The sequence below is a fragment of the Bombina bombina genome, chromosome 3, assembly GCF_027579735.1.
Source record: "Bombina bombina isolate aBomBom1 chromosome 3, aBomBom1.pri, whole genome shotgun sequence".
Taxonomy (NCBI): domain Eukaryota; kingdom Metazoa; phylum Chordata; class Amphibia; order Anura; family Bombinatoridae; genus Bombina; species Bombina bombina.
Genome location: NC_069501.1, coordinates 501,238,883 through 501,259,898, shown reverse-complemented (window position 1 = coordinate 501,259,898; position 21,016 = coordinate 501,238,883). Strand labels below are relative to the sequence as shown.

Here is a 21,016-nt window from a genome sequence, read left to right as displayed (position 1 = left end):
AATGAGTCTGTGAGATAAGAGTTATAAATTGAGGGGTGACTAGAAAGTCTAAGAAGTAATGTTATTTACATTGACCTGCATAGATGACATTGTTGACCGCAGACTTATCAGCATCGGTCAACCAACCAGCTATCTTAATAATAGCAAACCCTGCTAGATACCGGTGATCAATTGCACTTGCACATAACTTCCCATTTCGATAGATCTACAATTTTTATGATGGTTTTAGTCAAAATTAAACTTTCATGATTCAGATAGAGCGTGCAATTTTAAGCATCTTTCTAATTTACTCCTATTATCAATTTATCTTTGTTCTCTTGATATCTTTATTTGAATGTAAGCATAGGAGTCGGCCCAATTTTGGTTCAGCACCTTGGTATAGCTTGTTGATTGGTGGCTACATTTAGACACCAATCAGAAAGTGCTACCCAGGTGCTGAACAAAAAATGGGCCCACTCCTAAGCTTTACATTCTTGCTTTTTGAAATAAAGATAAGACAATGAAGATAACTTAATAGGAGTAAATTAGAAAGTTGCTTAAAATTGAATGCTCTATCTTAAACATGAAAGTTTAATTTTGACTAAACTATCCCTTTAACACACATTTTTTATTATTTCTTTAACCACACATTTTTAATTCCAATTTATAATTAAAAAAATACACACATAGGGGGGAGAAATATTTAATTGGTTTTATTACTTAAAACTTATATCATTCTGGCGCACAGCACTGCAAATCATATACACTTTTCTTTATGGTGAAGTTTTACATATCATGCTGCTCCACTCCTTGGTGGTCCTTTCCGAAATTCATGCCATATTTTTACCAGTGGCTCCCTGTTCTTCCAGATAATTTCATGACCGTATAATGCGTACAAACTGTAAATAAAAAAGGGAAAATATTAACATAAAATGTTATATTCTGTTTTAAGCCAATTTCTTTTTCTTAATATAGGCCAGATTATATAGTGGGGCGCTAACAGTTAAACGCGAGCGATATTGGGTTTATCACGGCTGTTTTGCGCACACCGGATGTAGTGCTCGCATTACAAGTTAAAAGTAAATGTGATTGCAATTTAATGTAACGTGCATTGAGATAGAGCGACCTAAGAGTACTGGTTATCTGTTTGGCGAACCAAAAAAAAGTTTCACAAAACACATAAAAAAACATAATTTATGCTTACCTGATAAATTCCTTTCTTCTGTTGTGTGATCAGTCCACGGGTCATCATTACTTCTGGGATATAACTCCTCCCCAACAGGAAATGCAAGAGGATTCACCCAGCAGAGCTGCATATAGCTCCTCCCCTCTACGTCACTCCCAGTCATTCGACCAAGGACCAACGAGAAAGGAGAAACCAAGGGTGAAGTGGTGACTGTAGTATAATTTAAAAAATATTTACCTGCCTTAAAAAACAGGGCGGGCCGTGGACTGATCACACAACAGCAGAAAGGAATTTATCAGGTAAGCATAAATTATGTTTTCTTCTGTTATGTGTGATCAGTCCACGGGTCATCATTACTTCTGGGATACCAATACCAAAGCAAAAGTACACGGATGACGGGAGGGCTAGGCAGGCTCATTATACAGAAGGAACCACTGCCTGAAGAACCTTTCTCCCAAAAATAGCCTCCGAAGAAGCAAAAGTGTCAAATTTGTAAAATTTTGAAAAAGTATGGAGCGAAGACCAAGTTGCAGCCTTGCAAATCTGTTCAACAGAGGCCTCATTCTTAAAGGCCCAAGTGGAAGCCACAGCTCTAGTAGAATGAGCTGTAATTCTTTCAGGAGGCTGCTGTCCAGCAGTCTCATAGGCTAAACGAATTATGCTACGAAGCCAGAAGGAAAGAGAGGTAGCCGAAGCCTTTTGACCTCTCCTCTGACCAGAGTACACGACAAACAGGGAAGACGTTTGTCGAAATTCCTTAGTTGCCTGCAAATAGAACTTGAGGGCACGAACTACATCCAGATTGTGCAGAAGACGTTCCTTCTTTGAAGAAGGATTCGGGCACAAAGAAGGAACAACGATCTCCTGATTGATGTTCCTGTTAGTGACTACCTTAGGTAAGAACCCAGGTTTTGTACGCAGAACTACCTTATCTGAATGAAAAATCAAATAAGGAGAATCACAATGTAGGGCTGATAACTCAGAGACTCTCCGAGCCGAAGAAATAGCCGTTAAAAATAGAACTTTCCAAGATAACAACTTTATATCAATGGAATGAAGGGGTTCAAACGGAACTCCTTGTAAAACGTTAAGAACCAGGTTTAAACTCCATGGCGGAGCAACAGTTTTAAACACAGGCTTGATCCTAGCTAAAGCTTGACAAAAAGCCTGGACGTCTGGAATTTCTGACAGACGCTTGTGCAACAAAATGGACAGAGCTGAGATCTGTCCCTTTAATGAACTAGCCGATAAACCCTTTTCTAAACCTTCTTGTAGAAAGGACAATATCCTAGGAATCCTAACCTTACTCCAAGAGTAACCTTTGGATTCGCACCAGGATAGGTATTTACGCCATATCTTATGGTAAATCCCTCTGGTAACAGGCTTCCTAGCCTGTATCAGGGTATCAATAACCGACTCAGAAAAACCACGTTTTGATAAAATCAAACGTTCAATTTCCAAGCAGTCAGCTTCAGAGAAGTTAGATTTTGATGTTTGAATGGACCCTGAATCAGAAGGTCCTGTTTAAGAGGTAGAGACCAAGGTGGACAGGATGACATGTCCACTAGATCTGCATACCAAGTCCTGCGTGGCCATGCAGGCGCTATTAGAATCACTGATGCTCTCTCCTGTTTGATTCTGGCAATCAATCGAGGAAGCATCGGGAAGGGTGGAAACACATAAGCCATCCCGAAGGTCCAAGGTGCTGTCAAAGCATCTATCAGAACCGCTCCCGGATCCCTGGATCTGGACCCGTAGCGAGGAAGTTTGGCGTTCTGACGAGACGCCATGAGATCTATCTCTGGTTTGCCCCAACGTCGAAGTATTTGGGCAAAGACCTCCGGATGAAGTTCCCACTCCCCCGGATGAAAAGTCTGACGACTCAAGAAATCCGCCTCCCAGTTCTCCACTCCCGGGATGTGGATTGCTGACAGGTGGCAAGAGTGAGACTCTGCCCAGCGAATTATCTTTGATACTTCCATCATTGCTAGGGAGCTCCTTGTCCCTCCCTGATGGTTGATGTAAGCTACAGTCGTGATGTTGTCCGACTGAAACCTGATGAACCCCCGAGTTGTTAACTGGGGCCAAGCCAGAAGGGCATTGATAACTGCTCTCAATTCCAGAATGTTTATTGGAAGGAGGCTCTCCTCCTGATTCCATAAACCCTGAGCCTTCAGAGAATTCCAGACAGCGCCCCAACCTAGTAGGCTGGCGTCTGTTGTTACAATTGTCCAGTCTGGCCTGCTGAATGGCATCCCCCTGGATAGATGTGGACGATAAAGCCACCATAGAAGAGAATTTCTGGTCTCTTGATCCAGATTCAGAGTAGGGGACAAATCTGAGTAATCCCCATTCCACTGTCTTAGCATGCACAATTGCAGAGGTCTGAGATGTAGGCGAGCAAAAGGTACTATGTCCATTGCCGCTACCATTAAGCCGATCACCTCCATGCATTGAGCTACTGACGGGTGTTGAATGGAATGAAGGACACGGCATACATTTTGAAGCTTTGTTAACCTGTCTTCTGTCAGGTAAATCTTCATTTCTACAGAATCTATCAGAGTCCCCAAGAAGGGAACTCTTGTGAGTGGAAAGAGAGAACTCTTCTTTTCGTTCACCTTCCATCCATGCGACCTTAGAAATGCCAGTACTAACTCTGTATGAGACTTGGCAGTTTGAAAGCTTGGAGCTTGTATCAGAATGTCGTCCAGGTATGGAGCTACCGAAATTCCTCGCGGTCTTAGGACCGCTAGAAGAGTACCCAGAACCTTTGTGAAGATTCTTGGAGCCGTAGCCAATCCGAATGGAAGAGCTACAAATTGGTAATGCCTGTCTAGAAAGGCAAACCTTAGATACCGGTAATGATCCTTGTGAATCGGTATGTGAAGGTAAGCATCCTTTAAATCCACTGTGGTCATGTACTGACCTTTTTGGATCATGGGTAAAATTGTCCGAATAGTTTCCATTTTGAACGATGGAACTCTTAGGAATTTGTTTAGGATCTTTAAATCCAAGATTGGCCTGAAAGTTCCCTCTTTTTTGGGAACTACAAACAGATTTGAGTAAAACCCTTGTCCTTGTTCCGACCGCGGAACCGGATGGATCACTCCCATTAATAAAAGATCTTGTACGCAGCGTAGAAACGCCTCTTTCTTTATTTGGTTTGTTGACAACCTTGACAGATGAAATCTCCCTCTTGGGGGAGAGAATTTGAAGTCCAGAAGGTATCCCTGAGATATGATCTCTAGCGCCCAGGGATCCTGAACATCTCTTGCCCAAGCCTGGGCGAAGAGAGAAAGTCTGCCCCCCACCAGATCCGGTCCCGGATCGGGGGCCCTCGATTCATGCTGTCTTAGGGGCAGCAGCAGGTTTCCTGGCCTGCTTGCCCTTGTTCCAGGACTGATTAGGTCTCCAGCCTTGTCTGTAACGAGCAACAGCTCTTTCCTGTTTTGGTGCAGAGGAAGTTGATGCTGCTCCTGCTTTGAAATTACGAAAGGAACGAAAATTAGACTGTCTAGTCTTAGCTTTGGCTTTGTCCTGAGGCAGGGCATGGCCTTTACCTCCTGTAATGTCAGCGATAATCTCCTTCAACCCGGGCCCGAATAAGGTCTGCCCCTTGAAAGGTATATTAAGCAATTTAGATTTAGAAGTAACATCAGCTGACCAGGATTTTAGCCACAGTGCTCTGCGTGCCTGAATGGCGAATCCTGAATTCTTAGCCGTAAGTTTGGTTAAATGTACTACGGCTTCCGAAATGAAAGAATTAGCTAGTTTAAGGACTCTAAACCTGTCCGTAATCTCGTCCAGCGTAGCTGAACTAATGTTCTCTTCCAGAGATTCAATCCAGAATGCTGCAGCAGCCGTGACCGGCGCGATGCATGCAAGGGGTTGCAATATAAAACCTTGTTGAACAAACATTTTCTTAAGGTAACCCTCTAGTTTTTTATCCATTGGATCTGAAAAAGCACAGCTATCCTCAACCGGGATAGTGGTACGCTTAGCTAAGGTAGAAACTGCTCCCTCCACCTTAGGGACCGTTTGCCATAAGTCCCGTGTGGTGGCGTCTATTGGAAACATTTTTCTAAATATTGGAGGGGGTGAGAACGGCACACCGGGTCTATCCCACTCCTTAGTAACAATTTCAGTAAGTCTCTTAGGTATAGGAAAAACATCAGTACTCGCCGGTACCGCAAAATATTTATCCAACCTACACATTTTCTCTGGTATTGCAACTGTGTTACAATCATTCAGAGCCGCTAAAACCTCCCCTAGTAATACACGGAGGTTCTCCAATTTAAATTTAAAATTTGAAATATCTGAATCCAATCTGTTTGGATCAGAACCGTCACCCACAGAATGAAGCTCTCCGTCCTCATGCTCTGCAAGCTGTGACGCAGTATCAGACATGGCCCTAGTATTATCAGCGCACTCTGTTCTCACCCCAGAGTGATCACGCTTGCCTCTTAGTTCTGGTAATTTAGCCAAAACTTCAGTCATAACAGTAGCCATATCTTGTAATGTTATCTGTAATGGCCGCCCAGATGTACTGGGCGCCACAATATCACGCACCTCCCGAGCGGGAGATGCAGGTACTGACACGTGAGGCGAGTTAGTCGGCATAACTCTCCCCTCGCTGTTAGGTGAAATTTGTTCAATTTGTACAGATTGGCTTTTATTTAAAGTAGCATCAATACAGTTAGTACATAAATTTCTATTGGGCTCCACCTTGGCATTGGAACAAATGACACAGGTATCTTCCTCTGAATCAGACATGTTCAACACACTAGCAAATAAACTTGCAACTTGGCTACAATTTTATTTAATAAAAACGTACTGTGCCTCAAAGAAACACTAAACGATTAATGACAGTTGAAATAATAAACTGAAAAACAGTTATAGCATCAATCCTTGTAAACAACACAACTTTAGCAAAGGTTTCCCATTAGCAAAGCAAAATTAATTAAATTACAGAGTAACGTTTTTTATCACAGTCAATATATAATTCTCACAGCTCTGCTGAGAGAATCTACCTCCCTCAAAAGAAGTTTTGAAGACCCCTGAGTTCTGTAGAGATGAACCGGATCATGCAGGAAATACAATGAGCAACTGACTGGAAATTTTGATGCGTAGCAAAGAGCGCCAAAAACGGCCCCTCCCCCTCACACACAGCAGTGAGGGAGAAACGAAACTGTCATAATTAGAATAAGCAACTGCCAAGTGGAAAAATAGCCCAAACATTTATTCACTCAGTACCTCACTAAATGTAAACGATTCTACATTCCAGCAAAAACGTTTAACATAATCAATACATATAAAAAAATTCTTATGTACTTTTTACAGAGTAATTCCAGTGAAGTACCATTCCCAGAATACTGAAGTGCAAAGTATACATACATGACATTATATCGGTATGGCAGGATTTTCTCATCAATTCCATTGTCAGAAAATAAAAACTGCTACATACCTCTATGCAGATTCATCTGCCCGCTGTCCCCTGATCTGAAGTTTTTACCTCTCCTCAGATGGCCGAGAACAGCAATATGATCTTAACTACTCCGGCTAAAATCATAGTAAAACTCTGGTAGATTCTTCTTCAAACTCTGCCAGAGAGGCAATAACACACTCCGGTGTCATTGTAAAATAACAAACTTTTGATTGAAGTCATAAAAACTAAGAATAATCACCATAGTCCTCTTACACATCCTATCTAGTCGTTGGGTGCAAGAGAATGACTGGGAGTGACGTAGAGGGGAGGAGCTATATGCAGCTCTGCTGGGTGAATCCTCTTGCATTTCCTGTTGGGGAGGAGTTATATCCCAGAAGTAATGATGACCCGTGGACTGATCACACATAACAGAAGAAATACATTTAAAATTGGTTACACTCATAACACCACCAATAAAAATTATTTAAAAAAAAAAGAAATAGTGCACAATAAAGTTATAAGGGCTCAAAGTAATGAGGTCTCAGAAGTTAGAAAAAAAGGCAGGCAAAGGGCTTTAACAGAGATACATCATATTTATGTTCATATGTGTATATATGTATTTACAGATGTATATACAGATAAACACAAATACATATGTATACATATACAGACATATATGTACAGTAAGTGCATTGGAGACCACTGCAGTCAAGTAGATGAAAACATGAAAAATCATATTTATACAATATTCATATTTAATAAAATGTTATATTGTGTATTTACTGTAAATATTTCACATTCCAATGTTCTGCACATAGCAGAATATGTTCTAAGTATTATTAAATTTATATATATATATATATATATATATATATATATATATAAAACCAAAATACCTTTAGATAAATGTAGAAATATGTATTTATGAATATATAGAACATTCTGTGAAGAACATCGCAATTTGAAATATTAATATTTTCATGTTGGGTTAGCACACTTGAGAATATACGATTAGGTTTGGGCAAAAGTAGGGAGTCTGTTTTTTCCCACTTCATTTTTGCTTCATTGACTATTACAGGAGAATAAGTTAACGTGATTGTGATATTCAAATTTCGGCTTTTTGCTCGCATTGGGTTAGCGCGCAAGCAAAAACTTTTTACTTTAATCTTTTAATACAAACACTACCAAACGTGTGCAAAAAGCTTACTTCTAGCTAAGTTAGAGCGCGAGCAATAAATCCCGCTTCACCCGTAATCTGGCCCTATATATTAACCAATAGGGTTAAAATGCATGATCCATTTCATGCACCTTGACATATTCAGAAAATTAGGTTACAGCTGGTAAGCCAAGTCACATAGGGAGACCATTTTTTCATTTTTAAATTAAATTTTAAATAAGCAGTCACACTAAAGCACTAGTTCAATCGCAAAATGTGTCAATCAACTGAAGAATTAAGCAATTTTTAAAGTTTTAAAATAGTTTGCAGCAGTTGAAAACTGCATTGAAAAATAGCTGCAGAGAGAAAAAAGGAAATTTATGCTTACTTGATAAATTGATTTCTACTACGATACGCCGAGTCCACGGATTTCATCCTTACTTGTGGGATATTATCCTCCTGCTAACAGGAAGTGGCAAAGAGCACCACAGCAGAGCTGTATATATAGCTCCTCCCTTCCCTCCACCCCCAGTCATTCGACCGAAGGTTTTAGGAAGAGAAAGGAAAAGCTAAAAGGTGCAGAGGTGACTGAAGTTGTAAAAAATAAAATAAAATATAATCTGTCTTAAAATGACAGGGAGGGCCGTGGACTCGTATCGTAGAAGAAATCAATTTATCAGGTAAGCATAAATTTCCTTTTCTTCTACAAGATACGACGAGTCCACGGATTTCATCCCTACTTGTGGGATACAATACCAAAGCTACAGGACACGGATGAAAGGGAGGGACAAGACAGAGACCTAAACGGAAGGCACCACTGCTTGAAGAACTTTTCTTCCAAAAACAGCCTCAGAAGAAGCAAAAGTATCAAATTTGTAAAATTTGGAAAAAGTATGAAGGGACGACCAAGTTGCAGCCTTACAAATCTGTTCAACAGAAGCATAGTTTTTAAAGGCCCATGTGGAAGCCACAGCCCTAGTAGAATGAGCCGTAATTCTTTCAGGAGGCTGCTGTCCAGCATTCTCATATGCCAGGCGGATGATACTCCTCAGCCAAAAAGAAAGAGGTAGCCATAGCTTTCTGACCCCTACGCTTTCCAGAATAAACAATGAATAATGAAGATGATTGACGGAAATCCTTAGTCGCCTGTAAGTAAAACTTCAAGGCACGGACCACGTCCAGGTTATGTAATAGACGCTCCTTCTTAGAAGAAGGATTAGGACACAAGGAAGGAACAACAATTTCCTGATTAATATTCTTGTTTGAAACAACCTTAGGAAGAAATCCAGGTTTGGTACGTAAAACCACCTTATCAGAATGAAATATAAGATAAGGCGAATCACATTGTAACGCTGAAAGCTCAGAATCTCTTCGAGCAAAAGAAATAGCAACTAAAAACAAAAATTTCCAAGATAACAATTTAATATCTATGGAATGCATGGGTTCAAACGGGACCCCTTGAAGAACTCGCAAAACTAAATTCAAACTCCAGGGAGGAGGAATTGGTCTAAATACAGGCTTAATTCTAGTTAGAGCCTGACAAAAGGACTGAACATCTGGCACATCTGCCAAACGTTTGTGTAGCAAAATTGATAAAGCAGAAATTTGTCCCTTTAAAGAACTTGCTGATAACCCTTTCTCCAATCCTTCTTGGAGAAAAGACAGAATCCTGGGAATCCTAACTGTACTCCATGAGTAACCCTTGGATTCACACCAATAAAGATATTTACGCCATATCTTATGATAGATTTTTCTAGTGACAGGCTTTCGAGCCTGTATCAAAGTATCGATGACCGAATCAGAGAATCCTCGCTTAGATAAAAGTAAGTGTTCAATCTCCAAGCAGTCAGCTGCAGAGAATCTAGATTTGGATGCAGGAAAAGACCTTGAATGAGCAGGTCCTGTCTCAAAGGAAGTTTCCACGGTGGCAGAGAGGACATGTCCACTAGATCCGCATACCAAGTCCTGCGTGGCCACGCAGGCGCTATCAAGATTACTGAAGCTCTCTCCTGTTTGATCCGAGCAATCACGCGTGGAAGGGGTGGAAACACAGCTAGGCTATCAAGATTACTGAAGCTCTCTCCTGTTTGATCCGAGCAATCACGCGTGGAAGGGGTGGAAACACAGCTAGGCTGAACGACCAAGGTACTGCCAGGGAATCTATCAGTTCGGCCTGAGGATGCCTCGACCTGGATCCGTAACGTGGAAGCTTGGCATTCTGACGAGATGCCGTCAGGTCTAATTCCGGTCTGCCCAATTGACGAGTCAATGAGGCAAACACCTCCGGGTGGAGTTCCCACTCCCCCGGATGAAAAGTCTGACAACTTAGAAAATCCGCTTCCCAGTTTTCTACTCCTGGGATGTAGATTGCTGATAGATAGCAAGAGTGGGCCTCCGCCCATCGGATTATCTTTGATACTTCTATCATCGCTAAGGAACTCCTTGTTCCCCCCTGATTGATATACGCCACAGTCGTGATATTGTCTGACTAGATTCTGATGAATTTGGCCGAAGCCAACTGAGGCCACGCCTGAAGTGTATTGAATATGGCTCTCAGTTCCAGAATATTGATTGGAAGTAGAGACTCCACCTGAGTCCAAACACCCTGAGCCTTCAGGGAATTCCAGACTGCACCCCAACCCAGTAGGAAGGCGCCCGTTGTCACCATCACCCACAAGGGTCTGCGGAAACAAGTCCCCTGGGACAGATGATCCAGGGACAACCACCAAAGAAGAGAGTCTCTGGTCTCTTGATCCAGATTTATCTGAGGAGATAAATTCGCATAGTCCCCATTCCACTGTCTGAGCATGCACAGCTGCAGTGGTCTGAGATGAAACCGAGCAAATGGAATGATGTCCATTGCCGCTACCATTAATCCAATGACCTCCATACAATGACCCACTGATGGCCGAGAAAAGGACTGAAGTGCTCGGCAAGTATTTAGAATCTTTGATTTTCTGACCTCCGTCAGAAATATTTTCATGTCTACCAAGAAGGGAACCCTTGTCTGTGGAACTAGTGAACTCTTCTCTATGTTCACCTTCCAGCCGTGAGTTCTCAGAAAAGACAACACTGTGTCCGTATGAGATTTTGCCAGCTGATAAGTCGACGCCTGGATCAGAATATCGTCCAGATAAGGCGCCACAGCTATGCCCCACGGTCTGAGAACCGCCAGAAGGGACCCTAGAACTTTTGTGAAGATCCTGGGTGCTGTGGCCAACCCGAAAGGAAGAGCCACGAACTGATAATGTTTGTCCAGAAAGGCAAACATTAGGAAATGATGATGATCCTTGTGAATAGGAATATGAAGGTAAGCATCCTTCAAATCCACGGTTGACCCTCCTGGATCATAGGTAATATTGTTCGTATAGTCTCCATCTTGAATGATGGAACTCTGAGAAACTTGTTTAGACACTTGAGATCTAAAATGGGTCTGAAAGTTCCCTCTTTTTTGGGAACCACGGAAGGATTTGAGTAAAACCCCTGCTCCTGTTCCAGTTTTGGAACGGGGCAAATTACTCCAATGGTAGAGAGGTCTTTTAGACAGCGTAAGAACGCCTCTCTTTTTATCTGGTCTACAGACAATCGTGAAAGATTAAACCTCCCCTCTTGGGAGAAAAATTCCAGTTGATACCCGTGGGTCACGATTTCCAGTGCCCAGAGGTCCTGAACATCTCTTGCCCAAGCCTGAGCAAAGAAAGAAAGTCTGCCCCTACTAGATCCAGTCCCAGATCGGGGGCCACCCCTTCATGCTGTCTTTGTAGCAGCAGCGGGCTTCTTGGATTGTTTACCTTTATTCCAAGCCTGGTTAGGTCTCCAGACTGACTTGTATTGAGCAAAATTCCCTTCCTGCTTCGTAGAGGAAGCAGAGGATCCTCCTTTAAAGTTTTGAAAGGAACGAAAATTATTTTGTTTACCCCTCATCTTAATCGACTTATCCTGAGGTAGGGCATGGCCTTTACCTCCAGTAATGTCAGAAATAATTTCCTTCAATTCAGGTCCGAATAGGGTCTTACCCTTAAAAGGAATAGCTAAAAGCTTAGATTTTGATGACACATTAGCAGACCAAGATTTGAGTCATAACTCTCTACGCGCTAAAATGGCAAATCCTGCATTTTTCGCCGCTAATTTAGCAATTTGAAAAGCGGCATCTGTAATAAAAGAATTAGCTAGCTTGAGAGCCTTAATTCTATCCAAAATGTCATCTAATGGAGACTCAACCTTTAGAGACTCTTCTAGAGCCTCAAACCAAAAAGCTGCTGCAGTAGTAACTGGAACAATGCAAGCCGTAGGTTGTAAAAGAAAACCCTGATGAATAAATAATTTCTTTAGAAGACCCTCTAACTTTTTATCCATAGGGTCCTTGAAAGCACAACTGTCCTCAATAGGTATAGTTGTACGCTTAGCCAGGGTAGATATAGCTCCCTCCACCTTAGGGACTGTTTGCCAAGAATCCCGAATGGCATCTGATATGGGAAACATTTTCTTAAAATTGGGAGGGGGAGAGAACGGTATGTCTGGTCTATCCCATTCCTTTTTTACAATTTCCGAAATTCTTTAAGGAACCGGAAAAACATCAGTGTAAGTAGGTACGTCTAAATATTTGTCCATCTTACACAATTTCTCTGGTAGTATCACAATAGGGTCACAATCATCCAGAGTCGCTAAAACCTCCCGAAGTAACAGGCGGAGGTGTTCAAGCTTAAATTTAAAGGACATGACGTCCGAATCTGTCTGAGGTAACACATTTCCTGAGTCTGAAGGTTCCCCCTCAGACAGCAATTCCCTGACCCCCAACTCAGAGCACTGTGAGGGTACATCGGAAATAGCCAATAAAGCATCAGAGGATTCAGTATTCACATTAATCCCTGACCTACTGCATTTACCCTGTAACACTGGTAATTTAGATAATACCTCTGTAAGGGTAGTTGACATAACTGCAGCCATCTCCTGCAGAGTAAAAGAATTAGACGCACTAGAGGTACTTGGCATCGCTTGTGTGGGCGTTAAAGGTTGCGACACTTGGGGAGAATTAGATGGCATATCCTGGTTCTCTTCAGATTGAGAATCATCCTTAGGCACACTTTCTTGACCTAAAATATGCTTTTTACAATGTAAGGCCCTTTCAGTACAAGAGGTACACAATGGCTTTTAAACACATAGAACAATGAGATTCCCCAATGTCAGACATGTTGAACAGACTAGTAATAACCACAATAACAGCAACAGCGTGGGAGCGCTCAGACATCCGCTCTGTGTGTGGCCTTGGCTCGCGCTTCACGTAAGGTTGCTCCCCTCTTGAGTAAGTCCTGACGTCCCGATGATGACTCCTAGGTTCTTCTGTCAATCCGATGCAAGTGGTTAAAACGATCCACCACCTTCCTCAGTGATGGTCACTGAGGAAGTTTAATATATGAACATTTGAAACGCGTTTGACCTGCTGCATTGCCTGTTGTAACCACTTTTGCCTAACAGAGTTACAGAATACAGACTTTTTATTTCACCTTTTTGAGCCTTTGTCTCTTATTTACCGTTTCATGGTTTGGTAATGCCTGTTACCGTGTGCAGTGGAAGTTGCTATTGTAATAACCACAATAGTCGTTAAACACTTTATTTATTGATTTAAACAATTGTTTGAGAAACGTGTACTGCGCCTTTAAGTAATAAAAAAGCGCACACATTTTCCAAAACTGCTACAAAACGTTAAATTACTATTTCAAATTAACTACACCTAATCAAAGGCTCCAAAAATTATTGCACCCCAAGAGTAAGGGGAGAATTAACCTCTACAAGGCATTTATAGTCACAAATAAGTTAAATTTGAAAAATGTAACCCCTGCACCTCGCCACAGCTCTGCTGTGGCGCCTACCTGCCCCCAGGGTACTTAGAAATGACTCGACAAAGATCCGGATAATAGAATACCAGTCAAGGCTCAACCAGAGCTAATGCCTGCTGCCTTCTCAGCCAGAGTGAAGTGCGCGTCTGAGCGCATGAAAATAAGCCCCGTCCATCATGTCCGATGATCGTATAGGCCTGAACAACCGCATGGTGAAGCGGTTTAGAGTATAAGCCATGTGGATTTAATTTAACCCCTAAGTACATTCAAAATATGGCCAAACTGTTTATATGCAAATCCTGTATTTTCCAATAAAAACCGTTAAGCATATTCCTGCCTCTCCCAGTGTCTCCTTATAATGCTGTTAAGCCCATTATAATGCTTGGCCCAATATGTCAATAAAATAAGTTAAGCATAGGTTTCTCAGTAATACCCCTTTGTTTTACAGGTCTACTGCTTACCCCTTCCCTTGCAAGGAAATAAATGTCAGCCAGTTCAGATATACCAAGTCTCTTCAGAAATAAAGGGCTGCACATACCTCAATGTAGCATGAAACCGTTCTACACACAGAAGATGTCTCCTGTATTACCTTCAGAAGCTCTGTGGGAACCAACATGGATCTTAGTTACATCTGCTAAGATCATCAACCTCAGGGCAGAAATCTTCTTCCATATCCCCCTGAGGAAAATAGTACTCACCGGTACCATTTAAAATAAAAAACTTCTTGATTGAAGAAACTAAAACTAACACCTCACTTTACCTCTTCCTAGTATAACACAGGCAAAGAGAATGACTGGGGGTGGAGGGAAGGGAGGAGCTATATATACAGCTCTGCTGTGGTGCTCTTTGCCACTTCCTGTTAGCAGGAGGATAATATCCCACAAGGATGAAATCCGTGGACTCGTCATATCTTGTAGAAGAAATAAATTGTGTTACATTTTTAGAATGTCTCAAATAAATAAGTTTCCTTTGCTCTTGGGCTAACATTGCATAATATACAATCCCAATTCCGAAAAAGTTGGGACAGTATGCAAAATGCAAAAAAACAAACAAAAAGATTCATATAAAAATTCAGTTCACCCAGTACTATATTGAAAACACATTATTAACACATTATTTGATGTTTTACTTTGTGAATTTAATGTATTTTTGAAAATATTCACTCATTTCAAATCTGATGACTGCAACACGTTCCAAAAACGTCGGGACAGTCGACTGTTTACCACTGTGTAACATCACCTTTTCTTTTAATAACACTTATTAAACATTTTGACACTGAAGACATCAGTTGGTTAAGTTTAGCAAGCAGAATTTCCCCCCATTCATCCATTACGTTTCAGCTGCACAACTGTACGGGGCCTTTGTTGCCTTATTTTGTGCTTCATAATGCGCCACACATTCTAGTTACGACTGCAGCAAGCCATGCTAGCACCCGCACTCTCTGCTTATACAACCATGTGATTGTAATCCGTGCAGAATGCGGTTTGGCGTTGTCCTGCTGGAAAATGCAGGGATGTTGCTGGAAAAGACTACGTCTGGATGGCAGCATATGTTGTTTCAAAATGTATACATATCTTTCTGCATTAATGGTGTCCTCACAGATGCTGGCTTTTGGAATGACGTTGATAACAGCTTGGATGGTCCTATTTCTCTTAGGCCTGGAGAACATGACAGCTGTTTTTTCCAAAAACTATTTCAAATGTCGGACACAAAACACGATTTCACTGTGCTACTGTCCATCTCAGATGAGACCGAGCCCAGAGAAGGCGGCGGCGCTTCTGGACAGTGTTGATGTATGGCTTCTGCTTTGCATAGTAAAGCCTTAACTTGCAACCGTGGATGCAGTGGTGAATGGTGTTGATTGACAAAGGTTTACCAAAGTATTCCCGAGCACATATCCATTACAGACTCATGAATGTTTTTGAGACAGTGACGTCTGAGGGATCAGAGATCTCGCGCATTCAGAAGTGGTTTTTGGCATTGTCCTTTACACACCGAGATTTGATCAGATTCCTTGAATCTTTTAATTATATTGTGCACTTTAGAAGGTGAAATGCCCCAAATCCTACTGATTTGTCTTTGGGGAATGTGTTTCTCAAAGTGTTGGATTATTCGCTGACTCATCTGTGGTAGATTGTCGAGCCTCGACCCATCCTTGATCTTCAAGGACTAGGCATTTTTTGGAGGCTCCTTATATAAATATGATTACCTCATCTGTTTCACATCACCTTCTTATTTCAACTTGTCACACCGCTATTAGTCCTAAATTGCCCCGTCCCAACTTTTTGGGAATGTGTTGCAGTCAATAGATTTGAAATGAGTGTATATTTTCAAAATCAAATAATGTGTTAATAATGAGTTTTCAATATAGTACAGGGTGAATTGAATTTTCAAAGGACTCTTTGATAAATTCCCTGAGAGACAGTTATTAATCAATGCACTGCCGCTTTGCAGTGCTGCTCCGTATTTGACTGTTCTCTACAAACAGCTTTTCCCTCTGGCTGCAATGTGTTAAAGAAAACTTACACAGTGCAGCCTGATGTTGAACAGCTTTTGCAAGAGACACGTCCTTTTTGCAGACATGTTGCATTTCCTGGGATGACATCTCAGAACACAGAATGTTCTGCCATGAAACACAGGGTTTATCAAAAAGAAAAAAAAATGCTCAGAGCAACAATGAAGAAATAAAATGATTCTCTAAACTAAAATCTAAATAATACAAAAATATGAAATTTCTTAATTACAATACATCAGCCTGTAATTATTGTTCTGTAGTATAAAAAACATAAAATTATGTTTACCTGATAATTTTCTTTTCTTCAGATGGAAAGAGTCCACAGCTGCATTCATTACTTTTGGGAAATAAGAACCTGGCCACCAGGAGGAGGCAAAGACACCCCAGCCAAAGTCTTAAATACCTCCCCCACTTCCCTCATCCCCCGGTCATTCTGCAGAGGAACAAGGAACAGTAGAAGCAATACCAGGGTGAAAAGGTGCCAGAAGAATAAAAATAAGAGAGACGCCCCACAGAAAAAAATATGGATGGGAAACTGTGGACTCTTTCCATCTGAAGAAAAGAAAATTATCAGGTAAGCATAATTTATGTTTTTCTTCATAAATGGAAAGAATCCACAGCTGCATTCATTACTTTTGGGAAAATAATACCCAAGCTATAGAGGACAATGAATGCGAGAACGGGAGGGTAATTGGGCGGCCTATTCTGAGGGCACCAGGCCTGAAAACCACAACCCAACCAAACCCTGCTTCGTCAAAGCCGGGCAAAAAAACTAGAAGGAAAAGGCCCCACGAACACTGACCCGCAGATAGTCCGAACCTAAGTAGAGGCCGCAAGCAAATACACTGAGACAACACTCCTACAGGAGAACCGTCGCCCAGCAGTCGGTCCCAACGCAACGGAAAATTTACTGGTAGGAAACTCAGAAGAAAAACATCTGAGACCAGTAACACGCTGCCATCCGTAGGAAGACACGGAGAACACTATCCGTAAGGAAGAGCGGGCAAACAAAATGTCAGATTGCCCAACCTCCAAGACAGAGGGCACACTCCAGGCAATCCAGGCCGCCCGGCCTACTCACAGATTTCAAACAGGGGAGAGGCACAGAACCTAAAAAAAGGTCCACTGGCTCCCCCAAGACTTGAGGATGAACAGATCTCAGATCCTACACACAGTCCAAGCAACGGCAGATCTGAGGCAGGGGAACCAAAAGGAACCCCAAGACCGGCCCCCAAGAGGGCGGAAGAATGGACACAGCCACTTCACCTAGAGACCATCGAACAGGCGTTAGACCCAATTAGATCTAGCAAAGCCACTAAGTTTCAATGCGGAGCCAGCAGCTCCCCAGATGGAAAGGAAGAGCAGACCAATCCCCGAACCGGATAAAAACATTCGTTCTAACCTCCCGAACACAGGAGAGGCCCCTAAAAAAGGAACCACACCTCCGTAAGGAGGACAACGAGTCCCCTGAAGAGGAAAGCATTGATAAAAACCTGCACATAAGACATGAAGTCGTAGGAAGAACCAAGAACACAAGGCCACGTCACTGACGACACGGAAAGAACAACTTAAAACACCATCGTCCTAGCACACCTACCAGGCGCAAGAGAGACAGCTGAGCAACTGCAAACCTTCTGCTTGCTAGGCAGGAAAGCCCACCATCCGGTTGAGTCAGTTGGCTGTCCCAAGGGGACCATATCGTCCTGAGCAGACAAGCCCCCAAGTAGCCCTGGCTCTCAGAAAATCTGGCCACGTTGTAAACAGAACGGCCAGAACAAGGGCTAAGCCCAAGTACCCTGGAAACTGGAACCCCCAGGCCAATCCTAGTATCATAAAGTCCGGTAACATCACACAGCGGGATCCACAAAGTGAGAACGCCGAGTAAAACCCTCGACAACCGGAAGAATCAGGACAAGAAGCCCGGGCCCCACCAATGTTTAGATTAACCAATCTTCCAGGAACATAATCCCTTGTCTGATATCAAAAACAGACCTCCCAGGGAAAAATCCAGAATAACCCGGATGTCAAGAGCAAGAAGCCCTTGCAAGTCCCGACCCAAAGGGAAGAGACCACCCCTTGTAGGAGCCCAACACTACAAAAGAGCTAAGGCCTCCCAAGGCCATATAAGGACGCAAGAGCTAACAGGCATCCAAGCAAGATGAACATGATTGTGCTTTAAAAACACGACTATCCCCCTTAATGGGACTCAAGGCGCTGCTCATTTTATCAACCTCGAAAAGGAGGAAGGCTGAGTAGACCTCGCCGGGGTTCAAACTTGCAACTCTCGGTGTGCTACCGTGCAGAGTAACCACAGAGCATTAGTATGCAGAGCTAGCTGTCCAGCTAACCACAAGATCCAGCACAAGGGGAACAGTGAGGCCAAGTCACCCGAAACAGAGTAAGTCTCCGCATCACCTCAGACACGAAGTCAGAGGACAGTAAAACATGGGTGTGGATGCCACATGGATGGCAATACCTAAACCATATGAGCGAAAAGACACTAGGACCCCAGCTACCCGACGAGGAGATGCAGAGCATTCCCAACCCCGGGGAGGGACCCCTAACCGGAGCCCAAAAAGACCCCACTGTCTAATGTCCTGAAAAAGGAACAATTAACTCCCAAAGGGAATACAAGTCCCCAGAAGGTGACCCAATCCACAAGGAGAAACGGACAAAGTCCAAAAAGGTCTCAATGAAGTAGAGAACCACTAAAGGAACAAGTCCAATAAGGACAATTTCCAAAGCTTCCTAAAGGCAAGACCGCCCAGACCGGCAGAAAAGAGGCGCTAAACCCTCTAACCTTCCCAACACGTGGGAAAGAATACTCTAGGTCCCGAGGCAACAGAGAGTGACGCAGCAGAATACACTGACCCAGTCACCAGAGAGACGGCTATTTAAGGACTGAAACAATCCCGTGAGCCGCAAGTCCTCTTGAGAATGCTTAGATGAAACTTGTAACATAAATAATATTGTGAGCACTCGGCACCCCAACCTGACCAGCTAGGTAGATAGGCGCCACGTGTCTGAATAAGCCGCAAGACAGAAGATCTGAACCCAAGCAGGACCAGCCTGCACACCCGGGTCATAACTGCCAAGCTGGCTAAATCCACCCTAAGAGAGGAAGAAAAAACAGACAAACATGGGACTAACGTGTCCCGCACAACTTCCGCAGATGCAAACAACAAGTATCGATCCCAGAGAAGTTCCCGTAGGAAACAGAAAAAAGAAAATTAAAAATGACAGGCAACCCGAAGGTTAACGCCCAAGAAGAACAGAAGACCCGCAGGACCAGGATCTCGATAACAAGACTTAAGGGAGATTACGTCATCCCCCATGTCTAACGAGAAGAGCCATTTGAAGTAGGAGTCTGATGAGACCTGTAGCCGAGAAGGATAGGGTCCCCAAACAACTCAAAAACGTGTCTGAGTAAAACACGAAGGCGAGCCAGCCTGTAACAAAAGGCACAACACTCAGGAACAGTTACCGCCGCAGGGAACTGCTCATGGCCGAGAGACCCGGGGCATTTGGGCACGAGCACAATCGGAAATAAACATCTGGACTTTGTAGACGAGCAAGCGCCAAAAGTATGTAAAAACGAAAACGTGCCACAACCTCCGGGGAGGAAAAAACAAAACCTGGGTTACCCGCATGTGTAGTAGTAGTAGAAGAGAGCGGTAGGGAACTCGCCTCCTGGAGGACAGGGCCCCCAGAGGCAGATAGCTCAGCAGTCCCTTGAATCCCAGAGCCCGAGGAACAAGGCGCTCTAGGACGGCCTAAAGAACATAACTGACTGACCTGCGTCAATGGGGCCAATTCGCATTCATCACAGGACGAAGAATCTGAAACAGAAAGTTGAAGTCAGAGGACAGTAAAACATGGGTGTAAATGCCACATGGATGGCAATACCTAAACCATATGAGCGAAAAGACACTAGGACCCCAGCTACCCGACGAGGAGATGCAGAGCATTCCCAACCCCGGGGAGGGACCCCTAACCGGAGCCCAAAAAGACCCCACTGTCTAATGTCCTGAAAAAGGAACAATTAACTCCCAAAGGGAATACAAGTCCCCAGAAGGTGACCCAATCCACAAGGAGAAACGGACAAAGTCCAAAAAGGTCTCAATGAAGTAGAGAACCACTAAAGGAACAAGTCCAATAAGGACAATTTCCAAAGCTTCCTAAAGGCAAGACCGCCCAGACCGGCAGAAAAGAGGCGCTAAACCCTCTAACCTTCCCACCACGTGGGAAAGAATACTCTAGGTCCCGAGGCAACAGAGAGTGACGCAGCAGAATACACTAACCCAGTCACCAGAGAGACGGCTATTTAAGGACTGAAACAATCCCGTGAGCCGCAAGGACCCGCAAGTCCTCTTGAGAATGCTTAGATGAAACTTGTAACATAAATAATATTGTGAGCACTCGGCACCCCAACCTGACCAGCTAGGTAGATAGGCGCCACGTGAAGACAGAAGATCTGAACCCAAGCAGGACCAGCCTGCACCCCCGGGTCATAACTGCCAAGCAGGCTAAATCCGCCCTAAGAGAGGAAGAAAAAACAAACATGGGACTAACGTGTCCCGCACAACTTCCGCAGATGCAAACAACGAGTATCGATCCCAGAGAAGTTCCCGGAGGAAACAGAAAAAAGAAAATTCATCCTAACCGGAGAAAATTAAAAATGACAGGCAACCCGAAGGTTAACGCCCAAGAAGAACAGAAGACCCGCAGGACCAGGATCTCGATAACAAGACTTAAAGGAGATTACGTCATCCCCCATGTCTAACGAGAAGAGCCATTCGAAGTAGGAGTCTGATGAGACCCGTAGCCGAGAAGGATAGGGTCCCCAAACATCTCAAAAACGTGTCTGAGTAAAACACGAAGGCGAGCCAGCCTGTAACAAAAGGCACAACACTCAGGA

General features: G+C 43.2%; 1 protein-coding gene across 3 annotated transcripts in view; it reads right to left on the bottom strand.

Moving 5' to 3' along the window:
• Positions 1-676: 676 nt before the first annotated feature.
• The window catches only part of PARL (presenilin associated rhomboid like), a 92,211-nt gene continuing 71,871 nt past the window's right edge, over positions 677-21,016 (bottom strand). For all 3 annotated transcript variants that reach the window (XM_053706868.1, XM_053706867.1, XM_053706869.1), the window contains exon 11: positions 677-878. In XM_053706868.1, coding sequence (XP_053562843.1) covers positions 773-878 — 106 coding nt within the window. In that variant the 3' untranslated portion in view covers positions 677-772. The remainder of the gene's footprint in view (positions 879-21,016) is intronic.